The sequence below is a fragment of the Thyridium curvatum genome, assembly GCF_004353045.1.
Source record: "Thyridium curvatum strain D216 chromosome Unknown NODE_53_length_294859_cov_82.703090, whole genome shotgun sequence".
In the NCBI taxonomy this organism is placed as follows: Eukaryota; Fungi; Ascomycota; class Sordariomycetes; order Thyridiales; family Thyridiaceae; genus Thyridium; species Thyridium curvatum.
The window spans coordinates 21,402-46,529 of record NW_022156808.1 but is presented as its reverse complement, the minus strand read 5'-3'; the positions used below and the strand labels follow the sequence as shown (position 1 = coordinate 46,529).

At 55.9% G+C, this 25,128-nt stretch overlaps 9 protein-coding genes across 9 annotated transcripts; 4 read left to right on the top strand and 5 right to left on the bottom strand.

Annotated features, from left to right (window-relative positions):
- Nucleotides 1-129: 129 nt before the first annotated feature.
- On the bottom strand, nucleotides 130-2,130 carry E0L32_008191 (uncharacterized protein; the record flags this gene model as incomplete). The annotated part of the gene is made up of 1 exon (XM_031143018.1): nucleotides 130-2,130. One exon carries the CDS (start codon nucleotides 2,128-2,130, stop codon nucleotides 130-132), a length of 2,001 nt encoding a protein of 666 aa, XP_030992513.1.
- Nucleotides 2,131-9,279: 7,149 nt separating this feature from the next.
- On the top strand, nucleotides 9,280-12,466 carry E0L32_008190 (uncharacterized protein; the record flags this gene model as incomplete). Its single annotated transcript, XM_031143017.1, has 7 exons — nucleotides 9,280-9,331; nucleotides 9,538-9,578; nucleotides 9,913-10,506; nucleotides 10,972-11,059; nucleotides 11,355-12,032; nucleotides 12,116-12,253; nucleotides 12,327-12,466. 7 exons carry the CDS (start codon nucleotides 9,280-9,282, stop codon nucleotides 12,464-12,466), a joined length of 1,731 nt encoding a protein of 576 aa, XP_030992512.1.
- A 75-nt stretch (nucleotides 12,467-12,541) lies between these two features.
- Nucleotides 12,542-13,411, bottom strand: E0L32_008189 (uncharacterized protein; the record flags this gene model as incomplete). Its single annotated transcript, XM_031143016.1, has 1 exon — nucleotides 12,542-13,411. The coding sequence occupies one exon, from the start codon at nucleotides 13,409-13,411 to the stop codon at nucleotides 12,542-12,544; it is 870 nt and encodes a 289-aa protein (XP_030992511.1).
- A 352-nt stretch (nucleotides 13,412-13,763) lies between these two features.
- E0L32_008188 (uncharacterized protein) lies at nucleotides 13,764-14,558 on the top strand (the record flags this gene model as incomplete). The annotated part of the gene is made up of 4 exons (XM_031143015.1): nucleotides 13,764-13,788; nucleotides 13,985-14,049; nucleotides 14,118-14,410; nucleotides 14,471-14,558. 4 exons carry the CDS (start codon nucleotides 13,764-13,766, stop codon nucleotides 14,556-14,558), a joined length of 471 nt encoding a protein of 156 aa, XP_030992510.1.
- A 385-nt stretch (nucleotides 14,559-14,943) lies between these two features.
- Nucleotides 14,944-15,513, bottom strand: E0L32_008187 (uncharacterized protein; the record flags this gene model as incomplete). Its single annotated transcript, XM_031143014.1, has 2 exons — nucleotides 14,944-15,113; nucleotides 15,402-15,513. 2 exons carry the CDS (start codon nucleotides 15,511-15,513, stop codon nucleotides 14,944-14,946), a joined length of 282 nt encoding a protein of 93 aa, XP_030992509.1.
- A 586-nt stretch (nucleotides 15,514-16,099) lies between these two features.
- On the bottom strand, nucleotides 16,100-18,012 carry E0L32_008186 (uncharacterized protein; the record flags this gene model as incomplete). Its single annotated transcript, XM_031143013.1, has 2 exons — nucleotides 16,100-16,679; nucleotides 16,739-18,012. The coding sequence occupies 2 exons, from the start codon at nucleotides 18,010-18,012 to the stop codon at nucleotides 16,100-16,102; spliced, it is 1,854 nt and encodes a 617-aa protein (XP_030992508.1).
- A 1,838-nt stretch (nucleotides 18,013-19,850) lies between these two features.
- On the top strand, nucleotides 19,851-20,319 carry E0L32_008185 (uncharacterized protein; the record flags this gene model as incomplete). The annotated part of the gene is made up of 3 exons (XM_031143012.1): nucleotides 19,851-19,901; nucleotides 19,971-20,030; nucleotides 20,113-20,319. 3 exons carry the CDS (start codon nucleotides 19,851-19,853, stop codon nucleotides 20,317-20,319), a joined length of 318 nt encoding a protein of 105 aa, XP_030992507.1.
- A 321-nt stretch (nucleotides 20,320-20,640) lies between these two features.
- On the bottom strand, nucleotides 20,641-21,173 carry E0L32_008184 (uncharacterized protein; the record flags this gene model as incomplete). Its single annotated transcript, XM_031143011.1, has 4 exons — nucleotides 20,641-20,739; nucleotides 20,796-20,866; nucleotides 20,932-21,010; nucleotides 21,069-21,173. 4 exons carry the CDS (start codon nucleotides 21,171-21,173, stop codon nucleotides 20,641-20,643), a joined length of 354 nt encoding a protein of 117 aa, XP_030992506.1.
- Nucleotides 21,174-22,750: 1,577 nt separating this feature from the next.
- On the top strand, nucleotides 22,751-23,917 carry E0L32_008183 (uncharacterized protein; the record flags this gene model as incomplete). The annotated part of the gene is made up of 1 exon (XM_031143010.1): nucleotides 22,751-23,917. The coding sequence occupies one exon, from the start codon at nucleotides 22,751-22,753 to the stop codon at nucleotides 23,915-23,917; it is 1,167 nt and encodes a 388-aa protein (XP_030992505.1).
- Nucleotides 23,918-25,128: the final 1,211 nt, after the last annotated feature.

Genomic DNA, 25,128 nt, shown 5'->3' with positions numbered 1-25,128 from the left:
AGAAGACAGAATATGCAGGAGAAAGAAAAAGCCCAGAGTCAGCAGCGCCTACCCCCCCAGGTCGAGCCTGGGAGGAAATGGAATGATAGTCCAACCACAAGTGGCAGGCTGGCCAAGTCGAGCACTCACTCACGAGTGAGCCTCTTGCCAGCCACCAACCCACTCAGCGTCGCCCAAGAAATCAAGTCGTTTCTCGCGACGCCAATTCAACTCCCGCCCTTTATTCCAGGGGCATTCCTTGACGCGATCCTTGCTCGCGTTCCATCTGTAATTGTTGCCATGAACATTGGCAGTCGAGCTGCCGAAGAAAGAGTAGTTGCTGTGAGGGGGGTGGGAAGGTGTCGACGCATGGTGATCCCAGACCCCATGGCCCATCGACTTGAAGCCCGAAGTGAGCGAAGACCCGATAGCACGTCCAGTCCTCAGAGTCACCTCTGGGGTCTTGGGAGCCATGGGTGACGAGTCGGCAAAGGCCCGTCGCTTTTGGCCAAGCTCTGCCCACTTGTCGACACCCGATCGCTTCGACGGCGGCGAGTAGCGAGGCTGCTCCTGCTTCTGCGGGGTCTCGGGAGCGTCGTGGAAGAAGAAGCCATCGGCAACCAGATCATCATCGATGTTGTTGGCGATGGCCCGCTCGATCAACGGCTTCTCCACCTTGGGGATGTTGATGGCAGAGGCCTCGGGGGCAGGAGACAAGCCCTGCCGAGGTGTGTCGTCCTCGTCGAGCTTGCTGTCTTGGCTCCAGGTCCTCGAGTTCATCTCCTTGAAGTCTTGCAGCTGCTTGGTACGCTCTTCCTCTTCCACGTCCTCATCCCACATGTCACTCCAGCTCTTAGACACGGTGTCCTTGCGGCCGAAGACGAGCGACATGGCCGACTGGTTTCGAGGCTTGGACATGGTGATGGGCAGGGAGCCAGCCATCGGAGAGACCTTGGCAAAAGACCGCTGGATCTTGGGTCGGGCGATGTTCAGCGACTGCATCGAGCCGGCCAGGCTGGAGTCCACCAGGGAAGACAATGGAGTCTGGCCAGTGGCGGAGCACCAGTCGGTCGTCTGCTCCGACTTGGGGAACAGCTCCTCGGTGTAGCTCTCGTCGTCTGGGATGGCGCTGAGCTGGCGAACGGCCTGAGGGCTGGTCTGCAGAGCCTTGGCCCAGGGGAAGGCGCCGGTATCAACTTGGGGGCTCTGCAGCGAGGGCGTGCGGAGAGGCTCGCGGTGGGCAGAGGCGATGGTGCGGCGCTCGGCCGAGCAGAAGTCATCGAGAGCTTCGTCAGAGGTGGTGAAGCTGACGACGCGGTTGAGAGCCCGGCGAGCTCCAACGAGCGAGCGCTTGGTGGGGTCCAGGTTCATGCACTCCACAATGACCTCGTACGTGTCCTGAGACATGGAGGGAAAGACGTCGAAGAGGGACTGCTTGTCACGGGAGAAGTCGAGGAACAGAGGATCAGCCTCGGTCGGGGTGGTGAACGGGTTGCGAGAGAAGAGGATGTTGAGGAGACAGACGCCAATGGCCCAGATGTCAGCCTGACCGGGAGAGTACCCAGCACCGGCCGAGTCGTACTGCTCGGGCGACATGTAGCGGTCACTGCCGACCGTGGTCTCGAAAGTCCACTTCTCGGTGGTGGCCAGGCCAAAATCCCCGAGCTTCATCGATCCCGACTGGGTCAGGAAGATGTTCTCGGGCTTGATGTCGCGGTGGTAGATGCCCTTGGAGTGGATGTAGGCAACAGCATCGACCAGCTCGAGCATGAAACGGCGAACATGCTCGGTCTCGAGAGGGCCGTGGCCGTGGCGGATAGCCTCATACAGGTCTCCACGAGGGCAGAACTCGATGACGAGGTACACATGGGCGTCCGTCTCAAACGAGTCGATGAGATTGACAATGTTGGGATGGCGGCCCAGGCGGCTGTGAAGCACAAGCTCCTCGGACTTGTCGTCAATGGCAAAGTCCAGCCCGACGTCATCTGCGGCCGACTTCTTTGTCAGGCACTTGATGGCGACAGTCTCGGTGGTGCGGAGATCTCTCGCCATGAAGACCATGCCAAAGGAGCCATGGTTGAGCGGGGCAATGGTCTGGTATCGTCCATTGAGAACGACACCGTCGTTGAACTCCTGGCGAAGGCATTCCATTGTTTGCGTGAAGAAGGGGGACTCGTGAAGAGCGAGATTAGCAAAATCGAAGTGTTTGGTCGAGTTTGGTGGTACAGTTGCAGCGAGCTTTTCCAGTGACCCTCTGAACGTGTCTATGCAAATGAGAAAACCGTCCCCGTAGTCGTCTTTTTTTGTGGTTCTGAAATGTGTACAAGGAAGCAGTAGAGTCGAAGAAATGCCAAGGACTGCAGCTGTGCGGATGATTGCGGGAAGATGAAGTGATGCAAGAGTCGTGTGTTATTGTCGAGGGCGAAGAGAGAGAGAGAGAGGATATACAGTCGTCGTCAAAAAAGGTCGCAGGAAAACAAGAGTGAACTCCAAGTCGTGCAGTGTCAGTGGCTCATGGATGGGTATTTTCGGCTGTTGGAACAAAAGAGATGGTTGTAAGGAATCGTCAAAGACCGGACGCGAGGCCCTGAAGAAGAAACGCAAGGAAAGGTCGTTATAAGGACATCGGTACGATGGTAAAGAACGTTGGTATGTCTTGTGGTTTCGTCAAGTGCTTGAAAACCTCTGGCGAGGATCTCAGAGACCTTGGCAAAGGAGCTGAGGATGAGTCGTCTGGTGGAAAGAGGCGAGAAGGACAAGCCTTGGGAGTACAGCTTCAGAACGAGAAGATCGCTCAAGGAGTAGCTCTGAGAGAGGTTTCGGCGAGGAAGAGTAGCAGTCGGATCGTGGTGAATACTAAGGGTGACTAACAATCGACAGAGCCAGTGACGTACACCGAGGCACACAACACAAAGGCGGACGACTGAAAGAGCCCAAAGAAACGGGATCCGAGACCAGGCCAGCAAAGGAAGACAACAGATGACAGGGGAAAGAGGTGTCAAATATAGCTATTGCGGCAGTCGAAGGGAGGTTGTTGTTGTCGTCTTTGTGGACATGCGGAGGGAAGAGGAGGGTTGAGAGAACAGGTTGGTTGAAGAGATGACTCTTCGGCCCCCCTTGTTCGAATTGCGGAGCTGGGTCCAAGGCGGGCGAACGAGGTAGGTAGGTAGAGGGACAGTCCGTCCGAAATACCAGCTTCCCGAGGAATGTGTCTTGAGCGTTGCCGTGGAAAAGGCTCTGGAATGCAGTCGGGCGAGAGTTGAGTGGTCGGTTCTGGCAGGCTTAGCCAACTCGACTCGACTGGCGGTGGATTGCGAGAGGGCGGACGGCGGTGTGCCGGGACCGAAGATAAGGTGACTGTGACGGACGGGATCTCGCAGGCAGAGGCCAATTCGAAGCGGCGAACACAGAGCGGAATCTCTCCCAAAGAGGATTGCGTGCAGATGTTGCGAAAGCAGAAGACCAGTGCAGTCTATTTGAAGTCGACGAGGGGGGAGAGAGAGGGGAGGAAGGGAGAGGGTAAGGGAAGCGAAGGACGGATCGGATGGAGATTAAACAGGTTGATAGGGGATTGAAGAAGAGTGTAGAGAGGACGAGAGAACAAGAGAAGCGGTGGAGGAAGGGCAGCGAGCGAGTGGGTAGGTATGGGTACTGACTGGTTGGATGGGATGGATGGCGCGGATGGGTAGGGGTGCTGGGGGTGCTGGTGCTCTCATTCGAGATGGGCTATGGGGATGGGGTTGACGACAAGCAAGTACCTCTAGGAGGGATTCACAGGAGCAGCAAGCGCAAAGGCCAGCATTGGAAGATACCAGCAGGCATTGGAAACGAAGGGAAGGGAGGTAGGTGACGGGCTGGCCGGGGGTGAGGGGGCCCTCAAGTGCCTTCACCAGAGTCACCAAGAAAGGTTGAAGGCTGCAGGAGTCAGAAAGGTGGGCTCTCTGGCAATCTGAGTGGGTGCTGGTGGGCTGCTGGATCATGGGGGACATGAATGGAATCGAATGAGGTAAGGTGCCAGGCTTGCCAGTCTGCCTAGCGCTGGGCGAGACCTGGCGGACGATGAGCCCAGTGACACTCCAGCCAACTCGATCGGGACTCGGACGGGAAATGCACTGGGCGAGTGGGTGGCGACGCCGGCAGCGGAGACAGTGTGGGCGATGCATGTCGGCACTATTGCGACTACTGTTGTTTTGCTCTGGCCTGTTGACTGCCAGGACGAACGAATCATCTAATCTCGCTCCAGAGACAAGAGACACACGGAGACACGCATACTAGCACATACGAGTGGCCGCCTGGGCTGTGTGCTCCACACCTCCTAACTAACCCACCCCAAGATGGCAAAAATGATAGGGAGCTACACCTCATCTCGCGCGGGCCGCTGTGAGCAGAAGCAGTATCTCTGCAACGGGGGCCCATGGCAACAAGGTTTCGCTCAGACGGCTTGGAGTGTGCACCAACACCGCGCAACAGCGACTCGATTGGCTGCCGTCGCTGGGATCCAAGCACGACAATAGGCACTGCGTACCTAGACTGCTCCCCCCCCAGGTCTCACCTTCGAACTTGTTGGCTTGCTTCCCTGACTCTTCTGCCAACAAAGAAAAAGCGAGGCAGAAGACGTGAGCCAGCCAGGAAGAAGGCACTATCCCCCATGTGGGAATGCATCATCAGGGACACGGTGTACACATCACTGCCGAAGATTGAATTACTTGTAAATGTCGACGGATCCAGCCGGGGCCACCTCTACACCGCCATTACCTCAACCAAAAGTACACGCTCGCATGGCTGGCGCGGCCAGAGCTACTCCCGGCATGGGTAGACCTGGAGAAGCGCTCTGGCGATCGTCAGAGTAGCGCACTATGATGCCTGTCGCACGCTCGAGGTATCGCGTGCTCGCCCTGTTGCAGACACGTTATTCCCTTTGGGCTTGGGCCTGTTTGGGTCTTGGGAGATCCCCACCCACACTGGCATGCCATGCCAGTGACAGCGAACGAGGGACGAAGGGGGACGGCCTGCTGGCTGACCAATGGGCCGGCGCGAAGCTGGTGAACTGATTCCATCGACTTCTCTCTGGCCCTGGCCTGGCAGACATGGATGCACGAGCTTCCTGAGCTGCCCATTGGCCAGCTTCGGGGCCTGCTCATGCACTCCTGTCGTCCTGCATTCGCGGGTGTTTCTGCACCCTTGCAAGTCCAGTCTCTTGGTCAAGGCGAAGCGCTACAAGTACTTGTATTTGCCTACCTATTGTTCGGGATGGAGAGGGTAGCGGGTTGACCGCTCAAAGCAGTGGCAGGTAGGTGGTTCTGGCTGATACGTGCATCACGGCAGCTTATCTATTCATGGAAGCCTATCTCGGTCCGCCCGGCCATGCTAGAGTAAAAGGCAAAGCGATTGAGTTTGGACCAGAAGTGCCCCGAAGATGAACCGCAATGTGAACGATAACCAATTGCTACTGTATGGCTATCATCTTGCGTGGCCGCGACCAAGAAGAGGGTTGGGTGGCTTGAGCTTACAAGAATAGATTGCTGTGAGGTCAGAGGAGGGGGGACACGTACCTCAGGCAGGACGGGCTGGTACAATCCGCCGTCGTTTCCTCCTCCCTCCCTCTTCCCCACACTTTCCTGGCGGAGAGCTGCCGACGCTCAAACGCTATCTTTGGCAGCCAGTTGCAGCCCACAGGCGATAGAGGTACGGTATCTATCCGCGCGCGATAACGGCTCCATCGCAGTTGAACCGAACATTGAACTCTTGATGAACGCTGTCCTCTCGATAACTACAAGCAGCCCAAGAGATAGGTAACAGTGATCCTTCAATTGCCCCCCCCGCCTGCAGGTCCTCCCTCCAGTACTGTACAAGCACTCCTGTCCAACAGATGGACACTTCTCGCCGGGTCCTGGGTGTCACCAATGGCGCTTCTGCCGTGCCACCGATCTGTGACCCCCTTCTTGGCCCCACGGTGCATTCTGTGAGCTCGTGATGGAAAATACGCACCGGAGATCGATCCGCGGGGGGGTGGCAGCCCTCTGTAGTTGGTCTCACGATAATGGCGCCATGCCGGGTGCGAGCTGCGGTGCTCCAATTCACCCGAAGCGTGCAGTGCACAGTCCGGCGCCCGCCTACCTTAGTTACTTGCCCGTACTACCGCACGACAGGCCACTTTGCGACTGTCGTGTGACCCAAGCGCCGTTATCCATCACGGTATCTCGTACACGTCCAAAACGTGCGAGGGTTACCTCGCCCGCCAACACTGGTGTGCTCGAACTCTTTGCTCCTTTGTTGGCATTGAACCGCAGCAAGGGAAACGATGGGCGCATCCCCCCAATCTGCCTGAAGCGGGATGGCTCGGTTTCGGACTGAACCATGCGATGATCTCTCTCTCTCTCTCCCCCTCTCCAGCAAAGCAAGCGACGCATGGGCCAGCCGATCTCTAGCTAAGCACGCCATCACCGTCCAGCAGACCAGGTGCTATCGAGCTGCGGCAGCGCCAGATCGTCGGAGCGACTTATGCGGAACTGTTTCGCACCAGATAGATCAATTGATCCTTCTCCTTGCCTGTTGGACCCTTGGGTCGGGAAACGGGGTCTCGAAAGTGGATAATTGTATATGTACTTGTATTTTTTTGGTTGGGTTTTGATATTGGGTCGTCAGCATGCCTGTCCGCTGAAACATCTCCAATAATGGGTTGTATACGATGCAATAGCGGGCCTGTCCCAAGTCGCAGGAGGGGGGGCGGTCAAGGCCACTCACTGGGAAGGGGGAATATTGATTGATTGTTGACGTCGTTTCGCCCGCCCATCAATGCCGTGGGGCGGCGTAGCAGATGCTCGGCACTGCGCTGCGACATTGCAATTACCTGGAAGCCGACAGGGGGCCAGAGCGGGCTGCCGCGTGCTGGCGGCGCGTGTCTCTTGTCATCTTTTCCTCTCTCTACCTCCAGAGGAACAAACAAATAGATTGCTTGAAACGGCATGGTCGGTTTCATGCTTCCCAACGAAGGAATGGGGTTGTGGATGTGGATGTGGCGAGAGGCAGACAGGCAAGACAGGTCTCTCTCCCCTTCCTTCTGCTTTCCCGCTGGGCGTCTCCTGGGCCGTCGTGCGTTAGACTGCCGATGTGGTGCTCCGAATGTGGATCTTATGCATGTATTCCCTTCGTGGTCACTCCTGGATGGATGGTGTGCAACAAAAGAGGGTGCCAGAGAGCAAAAGGGAACACGACAGCATGAGACTCTTGTCAGATCTCGATACCTACTCCGTACTCCGTGCACAAGGATGATGGGGGATGGCGACATTGGGGTTCTTGGTCGTGGCGAGGAGCAATGCGCCCTCGCGCCCGTGGCCGGATCCGGGATGCCTTCTCGTTCGACCCTCCTTTTCGCTGCCGCAGCATCGTGCGAGAAACCGGTCGATTGAGCAACGGGCTGCCGTGTGATGAGCGGCCCTGCCTTGCTGCCGATTCGCCACTGCCAGGTCGAGCAGCTGGTTTCTTCCTTGCGGCCGCTCAATGCGTCGCCCTGCCAGGTTCTCAGGAGCCCCAATCATGGCACCGTGTCAGTTCTCTACTACAGCTTGGCTCCCGGGCGACGAGCCGCCTGCTGTGACAACAGCTTGGGGGTTGCTATGGATAGTCAGCCGACCCTTCACGGCTTTGCTGCTCTTGTCCCTTTTTTTTCTCTTCTTCTTCCCTCTCCCTCTCTCTCCTGCCATCCATCCGTCTTGGGAGGGAGAGACGCGTCTCCCGTGACACGACATGGGAGGCAATGCAGGCAGGAAGAAGAAGAAACGAGGGCAAAAAAAAAAGGCCTAGCCAGGTTGGTTGCCCTGGTTGGCACGGGCGACGGCGCTCGGCGGGACTGGGTGTTGCTGCTTGTCTCGGTGATGCATGAACTGCAGCCCATTTTGCCGCTACAGGCGGGCCCAATACCCTCGCCCTTCATCTAGACCTGCATAAGGGCTGCAGGACGAGGGAGCGCAACGAAGTGGCAGGAGGGCGAGGATGGGCTGGGGTTGTCAAGTCTTGTATTCCCACACGAGCTGCAGCCAAGTGGGCTCTTTTCTCCCTCGGACAGGGAAGCTTGAGCAGCAGTCGAGGCGGTCCAGCCAGATGTGCTGTGTGTTGTCAGGCCTTGACAGGTTCTAGATCAACAGCTTGTCAGCCACCGGGCTTGCGCGCGCGCCTCTACCCAGTGCGCCTGTGTAAGTGATGTGAGGAGCCCTCGATGCCGTCGATGCACCATGGACCCTGTGTTTGGTAGTACCTACGTGAATGCTGGGGCACCAAGCGAGTTGGCCGCTTTACTTGCTGAAAACAGGGTACATGTAACAGATATCTAACAGATGGAAGAGCACAACAGATCGGCAGCGCCATCAGAAGCAGACCTCGATAGTTTGATACGCTACCTTGGCTCGGCCTCTGCTGGAGCTTCCCGACCTTCTGCGACTATGCGACTGTACAATAGTCTAGCTCCAACGACAAGGATGGCGATGTGATGCGCCCAAATCTTGCCAACACGCATAGCTATCCACTGCCATCGTACATGCATGGCAAATCGGCATGCTTGGAGCTCAGAGCAAGCCCGATTTGTTCAGATAAAAAATTTGCAGGTTTTTTCTGATACCCTATCCTGGCAGGAATCTGCCGACATCATGCTTTCTGGCCTGGCCACCCCCCCGAAGCTGCAATGCAATGCCACTAAAGAGCGCCAGCAAGCAGACCCGGACGGGGCATGAGCAGAGCTCCACCTGGTCCACCGTTCCGAAGCTCGAAAGCTCGTTTCTCTGCGTCGCTCCAGCTTCTGCTTCCGGCATGGCGGCCGTTCTTGACCGCTTGACCGCTACTCCGTCACCGTCACCTCATTTTTTCCGTCCCTGGCCAAATCTTCGAGCATACCTAACCCACGCACTTCTCTGCTGTCGGACCCAAAAACCCACCTGCACGTTCGCCAAGGTGCAGCAAAGACCTCGCTTCAGACGAATCCGGGGCATGCAGTAGGCTTTGCCCAGATCCATACAGGGAACGAGCCTGAAGAAAAGAATTTTTATGTTGTTTTGTTGTCGAGGGCCGCCATTTGCCGGATCCAACGTGTCGTGATTCTTCACCGCCTGGATATCGCAATCTCGATTGACCAGAACCAACAGCTACCAACCGGACCAACCTCTCATCCCCTATTCGCCCGGGGAGCTCACACACCCACCCAATCGGGGCGAACTGTCCGTTCACATTCTCCCACCTCTTCCACTCGGGGTGGAAGCGAGAGCGCGCGCTGTGAAGCACGGTTACCGTTGTCCGTGCCCGCACCCGGCGATGGCCGCTTCATCCGCTCTATCCACCATCAAGGTGGTCATGCTTGATATTGGTAAGGCGGCCGTGAGAAGATCGCCCCCCTTTTCCGTCGTCCTAGTTCTGCTGCATCAGCCCGTCTCTGTTTCTCTCGGCCCCCCTTCCCTTTGGTCTGCCTCCTCGTTTCGAGCTATCAACCACCACCAGGTTGAGAAGCGTTGCATCTAGTGTCCTTTCTGCATTAGCCCGGACGAATTGGCTAATGTGAGCTTTCTCCATTAGAGGGCACTGTCTGCCCGATATCATTCGTCAAGGACGTTCTTGTAAGACAGATCTTTCTCGTTTGTTTCTCTTTGTTGGGCCAGTCCCCGTCTCGGTGTAGTCCTGGGCTGCTGGTTCCAGTCCGGACAGACACTGGGTCGAGCCCTCTTGTGCTGGTCCAGAAGTTGCGTGTGGTAGCAAATATGGCTCCCACCCTCATTATGTCACGCAGGCGGGAAGGGACCATTGTGCAATATTTCTGAGGCAGCAGGAGGAGGCTTCCCTTCTCCGCACGAGACTCCGCATGCGGGTTCATCACAGTGATGAAACCCTCCCTATGTCATCGAGCATGGACAGCCGTTTTGCCGAGTTGAAGATTGCTGACACTGGACTCAGTTCCCATATGCCCTCGATGCCCTCCCCGGCACCCTCGAGTCAAAATGGGACAGCCCGGAGTTTGCGCCGTATAGGGATGCCTTCCCGGCGGAATACGCATCCTCGCCGTCCGCGTTTGCAGACCACGTGAGGGACCTGGCGAGCCGGGACGTCAAGGTCGCCTACCTCAAGAGCCTCCAGGGTTACCTCTGGGAGACGGGCTACCGGAACGGGGAGATCAAGGCGCCGCTGTTCCCGGACGTGGCGCCCCAGCTGGCCTCGTGGGCCGCCGCCGGCATCCCCGTCATGATCTACTCTTCGGGCTCGGTGCCGGCGCAGAAGCTGCTCTTCGCGCACACCGACGGCCGGCCGGCGGACCTGACGCCGCTCATCACCGACTACTTCGACACCGTCAACGCGGGGCCCAAGACGCAGGCCGCGAGCTACGCCGCCATCGCCGCGAGGTACCCGGCGCACCCGCGCGAGGGGGGGTGGCTGTTCCTCAGCGACAACGTCGCGGAGGTCGAGGCCGCGGCCCGGGCGGGCATGCAGAGCTTCGTCGTGCAGCGGCCGGGCAACGCGCCCCTGCCCGAGGGCGTCGAGGCGCGGCACACGGTGATACGGAGCCTGGGGGAGCTCCAGGGGGTGGGGTCCGAGGTAGCGAGGGGGTGAATCGGTAGAGTTTTTGTATTTTGAAGAGCATCTCGGGGCACCCTCCGTCCACATCCACGCGCACCGCAAACTTCAATCACCAAAGACCCCGAGCATGCATTTATGCCTTCTCTTATTTTCAAGGCACTGTAAAATGTCCTCAAGATAAGCATCTTTCTACTGAAAGGCAATTGATGACGAGACCATTGCTCGATTAATCAATGGTGTATGAAACATTGCGCACAAGCGCGAACATTTCACCATGTTCAGTCGTGATGGTTCGGAGACATATTAGTGACATTTTGGCACCTTGGGCACGTGCGACGTCACAGGGATGGCATCCATGGATGTTAACCCCTCAATTCAACGGCTGCAGCCTAACATCATGAGCCCAAACTGAGTCAATTGATCGCAACATTGCGGTTGCAGGTCACGATGTCGTCTGCGAGTTTCGACAGATCGACGACCGGCACGGAAGTCGCCAGGGTCTTCAAGGATCACATCAAGGGGAAGCGTGGTACGTTCATTTCTGCCTCTTATCGCATAGTTACATGCACACAATGTACAACGTCCCCGTTCCCGAGACCATGTTTGCTTCTTTTCCAACTAAAAAAAACCCTCACTGCTTCTCTTCCCCGGTTTGTGATCGACCAAGTCGCAATCTCCTTGGCCATCATCTGACCCTTTTTCGCGGGGGTGGCTGGCCGGCGGAGGAGGAGAAAGAAGAAGGATGTGCGGGGCGTGGGCACACATCCTCTGCTGCTCTCTCTCTCCCCGTCGTTGACTGCCGGCCCCCCCGCTCAAACGAACAGTTCTCATCACTGGAGCCAGCCCAAACTCGCTTGGCGAAGCCACGGCGCTCGCCATAGCCCGCTCCCAGCCCGCGCTATTGATCCTGGCCTCGCGGACGCGGTCCAAGCTCGACGCCGTCGCCAGCCGCCTCGTCGCCGACGGCCTGCTCCCCAGCGCTAGCGTCCGGACCGTCGAGCTCGACCTGTGCTCGCAGGCGTCGGTGCGCGCCGCGGCCGCGGCCGTCGCGGGGCTCACGCCCAGGCTGGACGTGCTGATCAACAACGCGGGGATCAACACGCAGCACCGGCGCCTCTCGCCCGAGGGCGTCGAGGCGACCTTTGCGACCAACCACGTCGGGCCCTTCCTGCTGACCACCCTGCTGCTGCCCCTGCTGCGGGCGGCCGCCGCCGACGCCGCCGCCGTGGCGCCCGGCGAGACGAGGATCGTCAACGTCTCCAGCGACGGCCACCGCCTCGTGCCCATGCGGTTCAGCGACTACAACCTCGAGGGCAAGGCCGCTCTGCCGGACGAGCTGCCGCGGAGCAAGGCCCTGCCGGACTGGTTCACCAAGGGCGGGAAGGGGTACTCGGGGGTCCTCGCGTACAACATGAGCAAGACGGCCGCGGTGCTCTTGACGGTCGGCCTGAAGCAGCGCTTGCGCGCGCAAGGCATCCAGAGCTTTGCCGCGAATCCAGGCAGTGAGATAACAAAAAGACACCCCTCTGTAGAACTTTGCTGCGAAGCTCGCTTCGGATCTTGCTAATCACGACACGTGCCATAGCCATCCGTACCCCGCTGATGCGGGATATCCAGCCCGAGCTGCGCGATTCGATCGAGACGCTCCATGCGGGGGAGTGGAAGTCCCCGGATCAGGGTTGTGCGCCGTTCCTGGTCGCGGCTTTTGATCCGTCCCTCTCTGGTAAGTCCCTCTATGTATCTTCGACTATGGAGTGTAGATTCAGTAAGATCTTCTGACTGATTGGATCTGCCAGGCTCCGACGAGGTCTATGTCCAGCAAGATTGCCAGCTGCGCAGGCCGTCAGCTCATGCGGCCGACGTGGATAAAGCCGAGCGGCTCTGGGTTCTCAGCGAGGCGTTGACCGGTGCTGGGCAAGGTGCTAGTCGCTTGTAAGGAGATAGCTAAAGGGAGCTGTCGGGTTGAAGGTCTTATAACACCCAATATTTGTGTAATTGGATATGTCTTTCTTCAGATTCCGCGTAGCGCAATAGCGAAGTTGTTCCTGCTGGCTCCTGGGCGAAGTCCCCGTTTCGCAAACACGGGGAGTTTTGTCGGTTTCTGCTGCACTCTTTTCCAAAGGTAATATACCAGCCTCTGGGTTGACTTGTATTGGACTTGCTCATAGCCAAGGCACCGCATGATAGCCTGCAACTTGTCTTCATCCAAATAGCGTGAATTGGTGACACACGGTGCTGGCAAGACCAAGAAGAGGCTCGGAAACGAACTCTTGGTAGGCGAAGAGCTGGACGGCGGACTGGGGTCAACGAGAAAGTCCAGAGTCCGCAGGAGCATGTCCCCACGGTCCTGATGATTGGGCACGAAGTTGAGAACAAGGGAGAGGCTGATGATATCGAATCGTTCCGAGTCACCGCCCGGCAGAGGTCTTTTCATAAAGTCTTGCTCCAGGATGCCCTCCCCCTGACTGTGTAGATCAATCCTCTCGATCGTGAAGCACTCGCTCCTGGAGCAGGCGTTCTCGGTGCTCAGAGCGCCAACTTCCAGCATGCGGAGCGGCCGTGCCTTCAATCCAGGGACCTCGGCTTTGAGCCATTCCATCAGCACGCTCGAGCTATCGCCACCACGGTCCTTTCGCTGCCCTTGCAGGCTTGCTTGCTGGTAGCTTTTCAGCCCTCCCAGTGCTGCGAGCTGTCGATCGATGTCGGCCGCTGCAGATGCATCGCCGTTTGCTACAGCCTGACGCTTCTGTTTCTCCAGCTGATGGTGAGAATTGATCAGAGCCTTGGTGTGCTTTCTCGTGATAGACTTTGGCTTCTGGGTGATAGGAGGTCGAGTGGCAGCGAGATTCTTCGACGCGGATCGCTTTTTCTTGGTCGCCATACTCCCTTCTGGCTGATGGTGAGACCACAATCTCAACTTGTGGTTTCAGAAAGACACAGGGACTTCGAAACGGGCACGCCAGCCTCTCCTAGGCCCTGTTCGGAGCGCTTCTACACTGTTTCTCGGCTCTTGCCTAGAAATTTGAGGTCGAGATATGAGCTAGGCACGCCCCAGTGGGGTCAACATAACAAATCAATTCCGAACAGATAATCCGGGAAGCGGTGGTCCGTGCTCAAATATTCGCAGAATTTCACCAACCCTAAGCGACCACAAATTCCCGTCCTAAATTTTGCAACCCCAGACCCTCGACATTTCGGAATCGACAACCTCGAGACGACCAAAAGTTTTCGAAATGGCTCCCAAGGATCAGAAGAAAGGTACTTGAACACTCAGAACCCATCCGTGCCTCTCGCTTTCGAGACGGCCTTCGAATCGACAAGACAATGTTGCAACCAACTCTCGCCGGCGGCTGAGTGCGGTGTTTGAGGATCGCGATGATGATGCATCCGAGCAGCAGCAGATTTTGCGAGTTCTGAAAAAGAGCGATTGCTGATGCGTCTTTCTTTACCACAGGCGCCTCCAAGGCGACCAAGGGCTCCAAGCAGGCCAATGCCGCCGCCAAGGCTGCCCTGAAGGGTGTATGTTATTCTCTTGCTCAAAAGTATAGTAGTGCCTTTGGTTTTCGATGCTAACTCTGCCTATCCAGACGCACTCCCACAAGAAGGTCAAGGCCCGCTTCACGACCTCCTTCCACCGCCCCAAGACCCTGCAGCTCTCGCGCGCTCCCAAGTACCCGCGCAAGTCGATCCCTCATGAGCCCCGCCTGGACGAGCATAAGATCATCGTCCACCCTCTCAACACCGAGAGCGCCATGAAGAAGATCGAGGAGAACAACACCCTTGTCTTCATCGTCGACGTCAAGGCCAACAAGGCTCAGATCAAGCAGGCCCTGAAGAAGCTCTACGACATTGACACCGTCAAGATCAACACCCTGGTCCGGTATGTTTGCGGTCACAACGATCCCTCTCGGAAGCACCCATAGCTAACATCCGAATGTAGCCCCGACGGTACCAAGAAGGCCTACGCCCGCCTGACCCCTGATGTCGATGCTCTTGACATTGCCGCCACCAAGCTGGCCCTTGTCTAAAGGAAGCGTCCTGGGTTGTCGTGTGGGGTAGCAGAAAGAGGCTGGGAAGTGGGAAAAATGGAGTTAAATACCATGCATTTAAACGGCGTCATTCAGGCTTTTGGCTCATGATAGGACAATGAAAAGAATTGCAACTTCCAGCCTCACAAGCAAAGACATGATCTTCCTCCCTCCGTGCTGTTATTGAATGATATTACACCAGCCCAGCCGGCCACACTATAGATGCATGCCCATGACCCGTCTGCCTGTAGGCTGCCCAGCCATTGAAGGCTAGTGTAAAGCCGAGCAGCGTTTGTTCCTATTGTACAGAGCGTCGTAAAAGTACATAAATACATCCATCCCATTGAGATCCTAACATCCGACACCAACTGCTGCCGTGGTTCGCCTAGCGACTGGCGCGCATGGCTTGCAGGTTCTTGACGGTCAGGGTGTTGATGTCGAGGAATCGGTCGACGCAGTTGGCCAGGCAGCCCTCCTCGCTGCTGCTCAGGGTTGAGCTCTTGATCGAGCCCGTGATGCACTTCTTCCAGCACATCTCGGCCATGGTGTGTGTTTCTGTTGTTTTGGGGAGGAAACAAAGCGTTAGCCAGACACAGTTGAGCAAGTCGAAGGGGGGGGGGAAAGTGGTAAGTAGTAGCTGCTACGGGATGATTCGCTAGCGGTAGGAGAGATCTTTTCTTCTTTTTCTTCTTTTGCCTTCGGGGCGGCGATAGACCTGCTGTTGGAGTATGACGGCCCGAGTTGTGGGACAAGAAGGGGAGTGGAAAGACAGTGAAATGGAACCCCTTCCTTGCGACAGGGTATCACAGAGGCGGAGGGGCAGCAGCAGGGAGAGACACTCACGCGCGTTGATCCGGGTCTTCTGGGTCTCGTGGGTGATGAAAGTCTGCAGCTCGAGCTTGTCCTTCTCGTTGAGCCGGGCGAGGTCTGACTGGTCAATGGTGGTGTTCTCCATCTTGGTGTATTGCGTTTTTCACGAGTCCGGGTGTGGCGTCTCTGGTACTGTTGCCGGGAGGAGCAAGATGGCAATAGTCTAGGAAGAGGTTACGCGCTTCGGTGGTGATGAGGTCAAACAGGCTGACCCGTAGATTTTCGAGAAGCTTGGGAAGTTTTGGGATTATCCACTTTTTTTGCTTCCCAAGCAGCTAAGTCTTTACAGCCGGCCAATGGGGATGGAGGCTGATTGCCATTATGTGAAGGATCGTAGTTCATTATGGTCTTGAACGTGAACGCCTGCAAAAGCGAATTGGCTGCAAGCCATGCTACAAGTCACACTTGGGTGCAATGTCGGCGAGATCTTTGCATTTTCGTAGATTCCACATTATTCACAGCTCAGTGACGAGCATATCTACCTCTAATCTATAGCCGACATGAGCATCATGAAGCAAGAAACATCGTAAATCAAGAAGCCACCGCCGCCACCTGCGCCCACCCCTTACCCCTTATTCATGCGGACTCCATTTGACAAAACAGCAGATGCGAGATGAAAACAGCGAAATAGCAGTGCGCAATGCAAGCCTGGTGCCTGGACAGAAACAGCCCTAGATGTACCTAAATCTTCGAGCGACAATCAGTGCAATCAGACAGAAGCCCACGAGTCCGCCGACAATAGCGCCAAAGGCAGTGAGGTCGTCTCCACCCTGTGCTGGAACATGAACGTTCATGCCAAATAGACCCGTGATAACGTTCAAAGGCACAATGATCGAGGCCAAGAAGGTGATCTTGCTCAGCACGCGATTGGTGTTGGTGCCCTGAGTGATGCTGTCGATGGAGAGCTGAGCCAGGTAGTTGCTGTGCGAGCGAGACAGCATCTTCTCAAAGTGAGCCAGGTTGTTCATCATGGTGACAACGTGGTCCTGGATGTCACCAAGATAGAGGCCGATGTCCATCCTAGGTGTGACCTTGTAGTTCTCGTTGCATCGCTTTGTGAAGCCCTTCAGAACGTCGGCCTTGCCGCCGAGGAGACGCATCAGGCCCATGACGTTCTTCCGGATGCTGCCAATCCGTTTCAGGAACGTATGCATGTCGTCGCTGCGAGCAATAAAGACCTCGTCTTCAATGTACTCCGTGTCCAATTCGATCTTGTGAATAACAGGAGCGAATGAGTCCACAATGTCGTCACTATAGCTGCGATTAGCGTGCTGCGGTACAACAGGAAGATTGCAATAAAAAGAACTCACATTAAAGCATAGCAAATCCAGTCACTGCTGAGAGAGACGTAGTCTTTCAGCATGGCGATACGTTTGCGAACATTGCTTGCATGGGAGTTGGGGGCAAAGCTGAAGCTCAGGGTGCCCTCCCGGAAGACGATCACATACAGGTGGAACGCCTCGTACTCGACCTCGCCGTCCTCTTGAACCACCTCGAAGGATCGGAAGCAGGCGAAGTAGTAAGAAGAAAACAGTTCAATCTTCTCGCGGGATTCCTGAGTCGTGATATCCTCGATCGTCAGGGGATGAATGCCAAAAGCACGGGTGATGGCCCTGACTTCAGCCTCAGTCGGGTTGTTCACGTTCAGCCACCAGACTCCATCAGTTTCGCCCTTGGGGAAGGAAAACAGGCCACGGACATCTTCTCCGGGGAGCACCAGGTCGGCAAAGTCGGGAGCATGGATAGTCGACTCCCAGGCAGACGAGAAGAAGCTGAACCTGTTGGGGTCAACATGCTGTTGCTGGGTCGCCGGGGCTGCCTTGACGTCTTGGTCCTCCTTCTCGTCAGAGAGCGAGTACGTCGGGACATCGATGATATCGCCATCAGCGGTGGCCATGGATACAGGGCCCGTCGCAGGTGACGCAGCCTGGGGGCGAAGATCCGAGAAGACTTTGCCGCGAGTCGAACGGCTCTCCTCCGCCTCCTCGCGCATGAAGTTCTCAAGGTACTCAAAGTCGATGTGCAAATTGTCATCGGGGCGCTCGTCCTGCAGGGGAAAGCACACATCCTCTTCCGCAGACTTGTTGGTCGAGATACTCGACGCATCGTTGTCGATCATGGTATGTGGTCGGCTGCGCTGGCTGCGGCGGCTCTGACGGCTGGCAACCGACAGTGTACGGTGCAGCTGGTGCGGCTCCGCTTCGTCGCCCTTCTGTTCACCCTTGTTCTCCGTAAAGGACGGCCCGCGCTCGCGGCGCCGAGCCTGCGCAAAAGCCTTGACCGAGTTGGGCGGAGAGATGGACCGTTGATCCATGGCCTCGACAGTCCCGCGGCGGGCTCGAGCAGCATTTGGGGAGGCATCTCCGGCATCCTCATCAATCACGGCTTCCTCAAAATCGCGGACACGAACAGCATTGTCATACTGGAGGGCAGTGTCTAGTTGGCTTCCGTAAAGTGAATCGAACGTGCCTCGGCGCGCTCGATCGACCCGCTGGACCGAAGGGGTCTGGTGCCGGTGGTCATCAAGCTCAGGCACGGGCGTGTCATAGCCCGAGTTGGAAACAACCTCCTCGTGGTCAGACATGGTGGCTGCTGAAATTATCGACTAAGAATGGAAACGTAAGAGAGGTCGGTACTGTTCGTACTGGCGATGTAGGTTCCCGTGAGGCGATCAGGTTTTCCAAAGACAGGCCTTCCAAGCCGCGTCTACTCAACAACACGCATTCTGGTACAGCCCTAATCTGCGCGCATTGGCGGACGGCAGAACGGCTATGTGCCGCCCGCGGGGGTATTGTAGAGGTCGTAGAAGCCTTGTTTCCAGACAGTAGAACTGTTGTTCCACAGCTAGAGCGTGAGGAAGAGGCTATGGAAGGTGGCTGTCGAGTGATATGTTGGTGGTGGCCAGGGTGAATTCGTGGTGAGGTAAGCCAAGTTATGGAGGCTTCTTGTTCACTCCGCTATAGACCCAGAACTCGGGACCTAGGAGCGAACGGGAGCAGAAGGCTCGAAGGGCAGTGATTCCCGCCAACTTGGCGACTGAAGCCAGCTTTGCGGATTGTGAGGGAAAGTCTTGCGACTGAAGAGCGGAGAAAGTGAAGTCTGGAAATCGGCTGATTTCCCAGTTCTTCACAAGCTGTGAGGATGTTTGAAAACAGTAGTTTCTGTCTCCAATCGGTAGCGACAGTCACAGAAATATCCTAACCAGTAGCTAACCAGGATCCAAGATCTAGGCTTGAGGAGCTGGTTGCGGTCGAGGTCGGTGCTGTGTAGCAAGTGACGTCTCTGTGAGGTGCTTTGGGGGCGCGATCGTCGAGACGGTGTTTTCGGATGGGGAGATGTATGGAAGGAGGCAGTAGTATATCACACAGATTGAATCGCACTTCTGTGTCTGTAGATGTGTTGGAAACAAAAAGAATCTGGATTTGGTCAGAAACTCCCACGACGTAGGAGGTTTTGATGGGAGAGAAAAAATTTGTCCAATGGACGCTGGGCGATTTGTGTTTTCTCTGGGAGCAAGGTGAGGAGAGGAAGACGGATGAAGTGATTGACTAGAGGCGGCACCCTTGCAATGCGGGAAAAAAAAATATGGGCAAGGAAGTTTTCTTGCATGTGGTTCCCGCTGCCGGCCAGGCCCACCAATGTCACTCGCTGGACGTGCCCCTCTTCCCTGGTTGTCGGTGCTCTCTTTCTGGCCTCCTGTAGTGCCTATTGGCCTATTGGCTGGGGTGGCACCACCACATGGGTGTCCTTGTTAGTCATTTGATGGACGGGATTACGGAAGGAGTTGGTTGGTTCTAGAGGCCCTACAGCAAGCCAAGACGGCTTCCAAGGCTGCTTTTGCCTTTTGGAAACCTACAATAGGTACAATAGGTAACTAAGCTCCTTGTATTGCTAACCGCCCAAGACACCTTCGGTACAGATCTTGGATGGTTTCATACTTCGATCCATTGGATTATTCCCAGGCTGAACAAAAAGAATCAAAAAGAATGCAAAGGTGCCTACGTCAGTCTGGATTCCATTCCTCGGTACTTACCATGTCATGCTTGAATGATGGACGCCTCATTGCTCCCAAGATAGGAACAGCTCCATCCTCCAGTGCTCACCAACAAGGGTCAATCCGCAGATGTGGGGCCTCGGCGGCCAGTGTACAAGTAGAGTCTATGTAGTATTTGGTAATGCTTACGTCTGCAGAATACCTTAGCAGTACCTTGGACCCAGTGACCACTGACTGTACCTACCTAGGTATTATGGACACCTGTGCTTCGCCAATGCTTCAAGCTACTTGTACAACTGCGAAGACCACCACATTTGTGACCTTCTGTCCAAGTCCAGACTCTCCTCTCCCCACATCTCGTCTTGGAGGCTCATCTCCAGCATTGAACCTGGAAATCTTGTGTCCCATTTCTTTCGGAAGCCATCAGAATGGCCGAACAGCTGCTTGACCAGGTTCGCGAGGTCGCTGAGGGCCAGATTGTAAGCGCGACTCGAATGCCAACTCTGGAGCCCGCCACATTGGTCACTAACCTGTATCTGCTACAATAGGACTTTGAAGGCCAGAAACTCGCCGAGCTACTTGCGACCGTCCTTCTGAGCGCTGTAGGGGTATGAACTCCTTCCCCCCAGGTCCATGGCTGCACATCTGCAGAGTTCCTACTGATGTACTCTGGCTGATCACTGGCACTAGGCAATCTCCTTCCTCGTCGGCTACGCGCTCCAAGACATCAAGCTGGCAGTCTACATCGGTCTCGGAGGAACTCTACTCACATTTCTCCTTGTAATCCCGCCCTGGCCCTTCTTCAACCGCCACCCCGTCAAGTGGCTACCCGTTGGTGGAGGCCCGAGCATGGCGGTACCTCAGAACATCGTCATAAACGAGAAGGCTTTACGATAGATCACGATCAAGGCAAGAGGAGCATGAGGTGGGCCGAGAAAGAAAAGAGCAGGTCATATTGAGTCATACCAGGGCTATGTGTGCCAAATACGGGGGGGACATGATAAGAATGCTCAACACGTACAGCTTGGCTGCCCTAACAGTGCTGATATATCGTTCCCGCTGTGCATTTGTGCAAGTGTCTGGATTCCTTTCCGCAAGGGCCCTGTGGCCCGTATGCCGGTCCCAGATCCCCCATTCTAGTTACTGCAAAGGGCGAGAGGTGCGCGTCTCGCTGGCTGTTCGTCTTGCAACACGCTGTCGGAGCTGCTCCATCGACATCTATCGACCGTACTTTTGGAACTCCCAGTCTCGGTTGTCCAACGGGCACACCTGCCGTGCCTTGAGCCATCGCGAAATGCAGTGAAAGTGGAAAGCATGCTAGTTCAAGTCAGTTCGGGATCCGAGAAAGATGAAGGAACGGGGTAAAGACATACGTTGCAGATTCCCCAAGCCACGGTACACTCCTCACTCGTGGCCGAGGCCTGATTAGCCTGACACTCGATGCCTAGACGGCCATGACGTTAGCAAAATACCCAAAAGCCCCAAGAAAGGGCGCCAAAGTATGCTTACAAAGGTCCATGATGTGGTTTCTACAGATCGCACAGTTGTCGACGACTATATCCCAGGCCCATAAAGCGACCGCATTCCACTAAGCAGACGAGGTCAGTGTGTGGCTCAGAATCTCGGCATGGCGGTAAGTGCTATACCTTCTTGACCTCGAACTTTTTCTTGCCATCCACCGCCTTGCCCTCAGAAGCGGCTCCCTTCTTCTTCGCCGCGCTGGGCGCATCGGTCATCGGGACATCAGCCATGTCGGACAGCTGCGGGAATGATAGGCTTTCGGATCGATGGTAGGGAACGGATCAGAGACGATATGCCGTGATAGAGAATCTCGGGCTCTGGGTCGTGGGCGATCGGATATTTCCAAGGATACGGTTGGCGTGATCCTGATGGGGTTCCGTAGTAGTTATGCTACCAAAGAGGTTCGCAGGCAGCTGAGGTGGAGGTGCGGCAGTGGCAGTGGCAAAAAGAGTACAGGCGGTTTTGTTCCCTTTGTCCTTTCTCAGGTGACACGGAAAGGAAAGCTCAAGTAAAAGTGAGTTTTGAATGGGAGGAGTTGTTTCCTAAACTTCTACCACGCCTGCGAGAAAGGTGAAAAGAGGTAGCTTGAGTAAGGTGCCTTATTAGCTAATGGAGGCAGAATTGAGCAGTGAAGTCGGTGAGCTGGACCCCGCACTGGTGCCTCGACCACAATGCGAGAGGCAGCCACTTGCAGAGCTTATCAAAGGAATCCATTGAGGAAACTGTTCCAGCCTGGCAGTGCCAGAATACCTGTATCCAAAGAAAACAGCCTGCTTATTGGAATTTAAGAAGAAAGAAAAAGAAAGCACACAACACTCAGGAACCCTGCCCAGGCGAGATCAAAGGAAGGGCCAAGGAAACATAGAACTCTCTGTACAAAGACGATCTGTCTGGTTCATACTACCTAAGTAGGTAGTCTTTCCCCATGCTCAGCACTGAATATTCAAATGGCATACAAAGCAGCATCAGTAGGAGGTATGTATCAACGTGAGATCCTCACAGCTGCATGATCTTGAAGCCAAGCTCCTACCCACCTAGACATACAGACATACATCTGTTTCAGCGAGTCACCCGGTGGGTACTCAGCCCTGGAGGTTCAGCCAGGCACTAAATACAGGGAGCGAGCAAGTATTGGAGGCCCCTCCTGTGCCCTGTGCGGGTGCCCTGATCAACCCAATTGAGCGAGAGTGCAGTCTGGCCGTCACAATCACGCTATCGGGGGCGGTGGATCCTGGGAGCCATCATCGTCTTTGTTGCCGTCGACTCCGCGCACTCTCACCTCCCCAGCCAGTGACTCGCCTTCCCTCCGCTCCAGTCCCTCCCTCCCTCCCTCCCTCGCTCCCAGCCTCAGCCCATCGTCGACTTGTTGCGCCCAAGCCCAAAACCCAAACTGCTCCGCTTGCGATCGCTGCGTCATACCTACCTTCCCTCCTTCACCCACTCTCTCTTCCTCTTCATTCCTCACTCACCCGCAAAAGCAAACCTCGTTAGATGGAACGATGCTCACCGTCTCAGTTCACAGCGTCTCCAGTATATTTTCATCCATCAATATCACAACACTCTCTCCTGCGCCACCTACAGCATCCGACTATTCCTCTGTTTAGCGCCCCCGCTTGTCATTGTCCGTCGTGATCGGCTCACCCTCCCTCCCTCCCGTCAGCCCTTGCACATTGTCAGCCCAGCTCTGGCCGATCAGTCAAGCCGCTCTTTGCTGTCGAGATCTCTGCTATCGAGTCATCCCATCCCTTGTCGGCTGTTATTCAATCAGACTCATTGCGTACGAATGTGATCATCGTCTCAGCCCGACATGCAAACGACCAATCTCCACAGTAAACAGACGCCCGGCCGGCGGCGCCAGGCCCGGCGCTCGAATCAGTCTCCTGCTCAGCGAAATTACGCCTCCGAAAATGACATGCCAGACCCTACATTCCATCATCAAGAGCTTCCCGATGGCGGACCGGCAACGCCACTCAAGTCCAACTCAAACAGTCCCGCCCCGGCCTCAACTTCCAACAACAAGTCGAGCAAACGCAACGGTAACAAGTCTCGTCCCAAGAACGTCTCGACATCGCCAGCTCCCATGAAGCAGGGCCGACGAACACCGCCACAGACTGGTGGCCCCAAGTCAGCATCTGCTGCTGCCTTTGCTGGCGCCACCTTCCACGCCTCTCCCGCCCCGTCTTCTCTGCCGATTCCCAGCTTCTTTGCCAAAACCGCGACTGAGTCCCCCAGGGATAGACCTCCCAACAACAACACCGGCGCCGAGTTGTCTCCGCCCTTGTCCGATGCCGAGGTCTCGAGTCCGGGTCCTCGATCCCCCCCTGTGAAGGCGCCGCGGGAGGAATCGCCTCTGGACATATTCTTCCGTGCGGACCGCGCCGAAAAGCAGAAGGCTCGGTCGAATAGCGGCCTTGGCTCTGCCATTGGACCCTTTTCGCCTCCGCAAACACTCTCCCCTCAAGAATCGAATCCTTTTGTCACAGGCTCGACCTCCCAGCAGGGCCGCCGGCCCCAGTTTCAGCGTAAAGCTTCGAATGGCATTTCTACTACGGAGCTCGATGGCACCCCTGGCAAGCCGATGGGGCCTGCTTTCTCAACCCCCTACTCTGAGCGAATCAAGGCAGCACGCTCAAGCGAACGCTCAGCCGATAATCAGCATTCTCCCCTTCCCCAGAGGAACCCTGCCAGTGATGCCAGTGATGCCCTGAAGCGTTTCTTGTTCTCTGGCCAGCAGCCGGCTGCGGCACCACACCACTCTACCAATGGCTCGTTCAACACCCCCTCGGCGGCATCGGTGCAGCCTACCCGGGCGGCGATGCCGGAAGTTCAGCATGTATATGCTACCTCTCCCGCACACCATACCTCTCAGAACCAGCGCTCAGCGAATGTCGTTGCAATGGAAGATAGCCTTAGGCAGATTCTCAAGCTCGACTCTTCGCTCAGCTTAGGCTCGCCAACTTCTCATCGCTCATAGCCCCGCTCTGGCTGAGTGCGCTCCGGTCATGACCATGGGTGTGCGATTTCCTGTCGGGATCATTTCGGCGTTGGCCAGATTCTCTCATTTCTCGTTACATTTCCTTTAATCTCATCAAACTCATCCTCTTTCCGGCCATATCTCATTTGTTCACTTGTTCATTTGGGTCGGTAATCGGCGTTATCAGAAGGTCAAGTATCCTCATCTGGAGAGTCATGGGTTGGCAGGCATTAGCAAGCACGCTTTGGACTTACATCAGCTCGTCACGGGCCAGTTGTGAACACCTCACATATCGGGCGTTTCGTTGTTTTGGGGGTTTCTGGAATTACGGCGACCCAAACCGGCTTCTTGGACGCCAGAATGAACTTCTCATGCGCATTGCGCGTTACGGCTAATCGGCAGGGACAGCTTCGGCATCTGGTTTGCGGGACGGTGTCTCCCGCTAGATCATCTTGTGGAATTCTTGGACGCGGTCTCGGGGTGGCGACTTTGTATGGTCTAAGCTGGTCATTTGTTGATACCCCCTTTTTTATCTTGGCGTCAACGAAAGAGAAGGAGAGGAGTCCAATAGAGAGGCGGCAGTGTGCCTTGGGCATTGGCCGGTCAGGGATACGACGGCCATCATCGAACGACATACCTATGGCAACCTGGTTACGACTGAATTCGTTCCACGTGCCAGCGCAAACAGAGAAAAACAAATATTTTTGGAGGGATATACGTGGTATTGCATTAAGTTACTCTTAGACATGGTGCTTCTACCTCTAGCAATGTCAACAAACCACTTGTATACCGTCAAAGAACGCCCGGCTCCCGCATGTTATCGTGACATGGATCTTCAGAGACTAAACGTGTGATATAGCCTCTGGTGACAGCCCCTTGCGCTTTTCCTGGCTGGTTCTGGCGGCTCTCTCCATCATGGCAAAAGAATCGTCTTGTTTCTTCTCCTTTTCCTCCTTCTCCTTCTTTTCCTTTGCTTCATTGCGGTTGCCCTGGCTGACTTTACCAGTATGTTTCAGCTCAACCCCAGTCTGCCCCACCTATCTCTCGTCCTTTCTTCATTTCTTGTCGTCCCCCTATCGCAGGATCAAGCACAACTCTCCTGAAGACCCAACGCTGAGTACAAGACCACCGTAACTATGCCTCTGCCCAACGTTCCTTTCTCGCTGGACCAAATCTTGACACTCGACCACTGAGCATGCTCTTGACCTCAC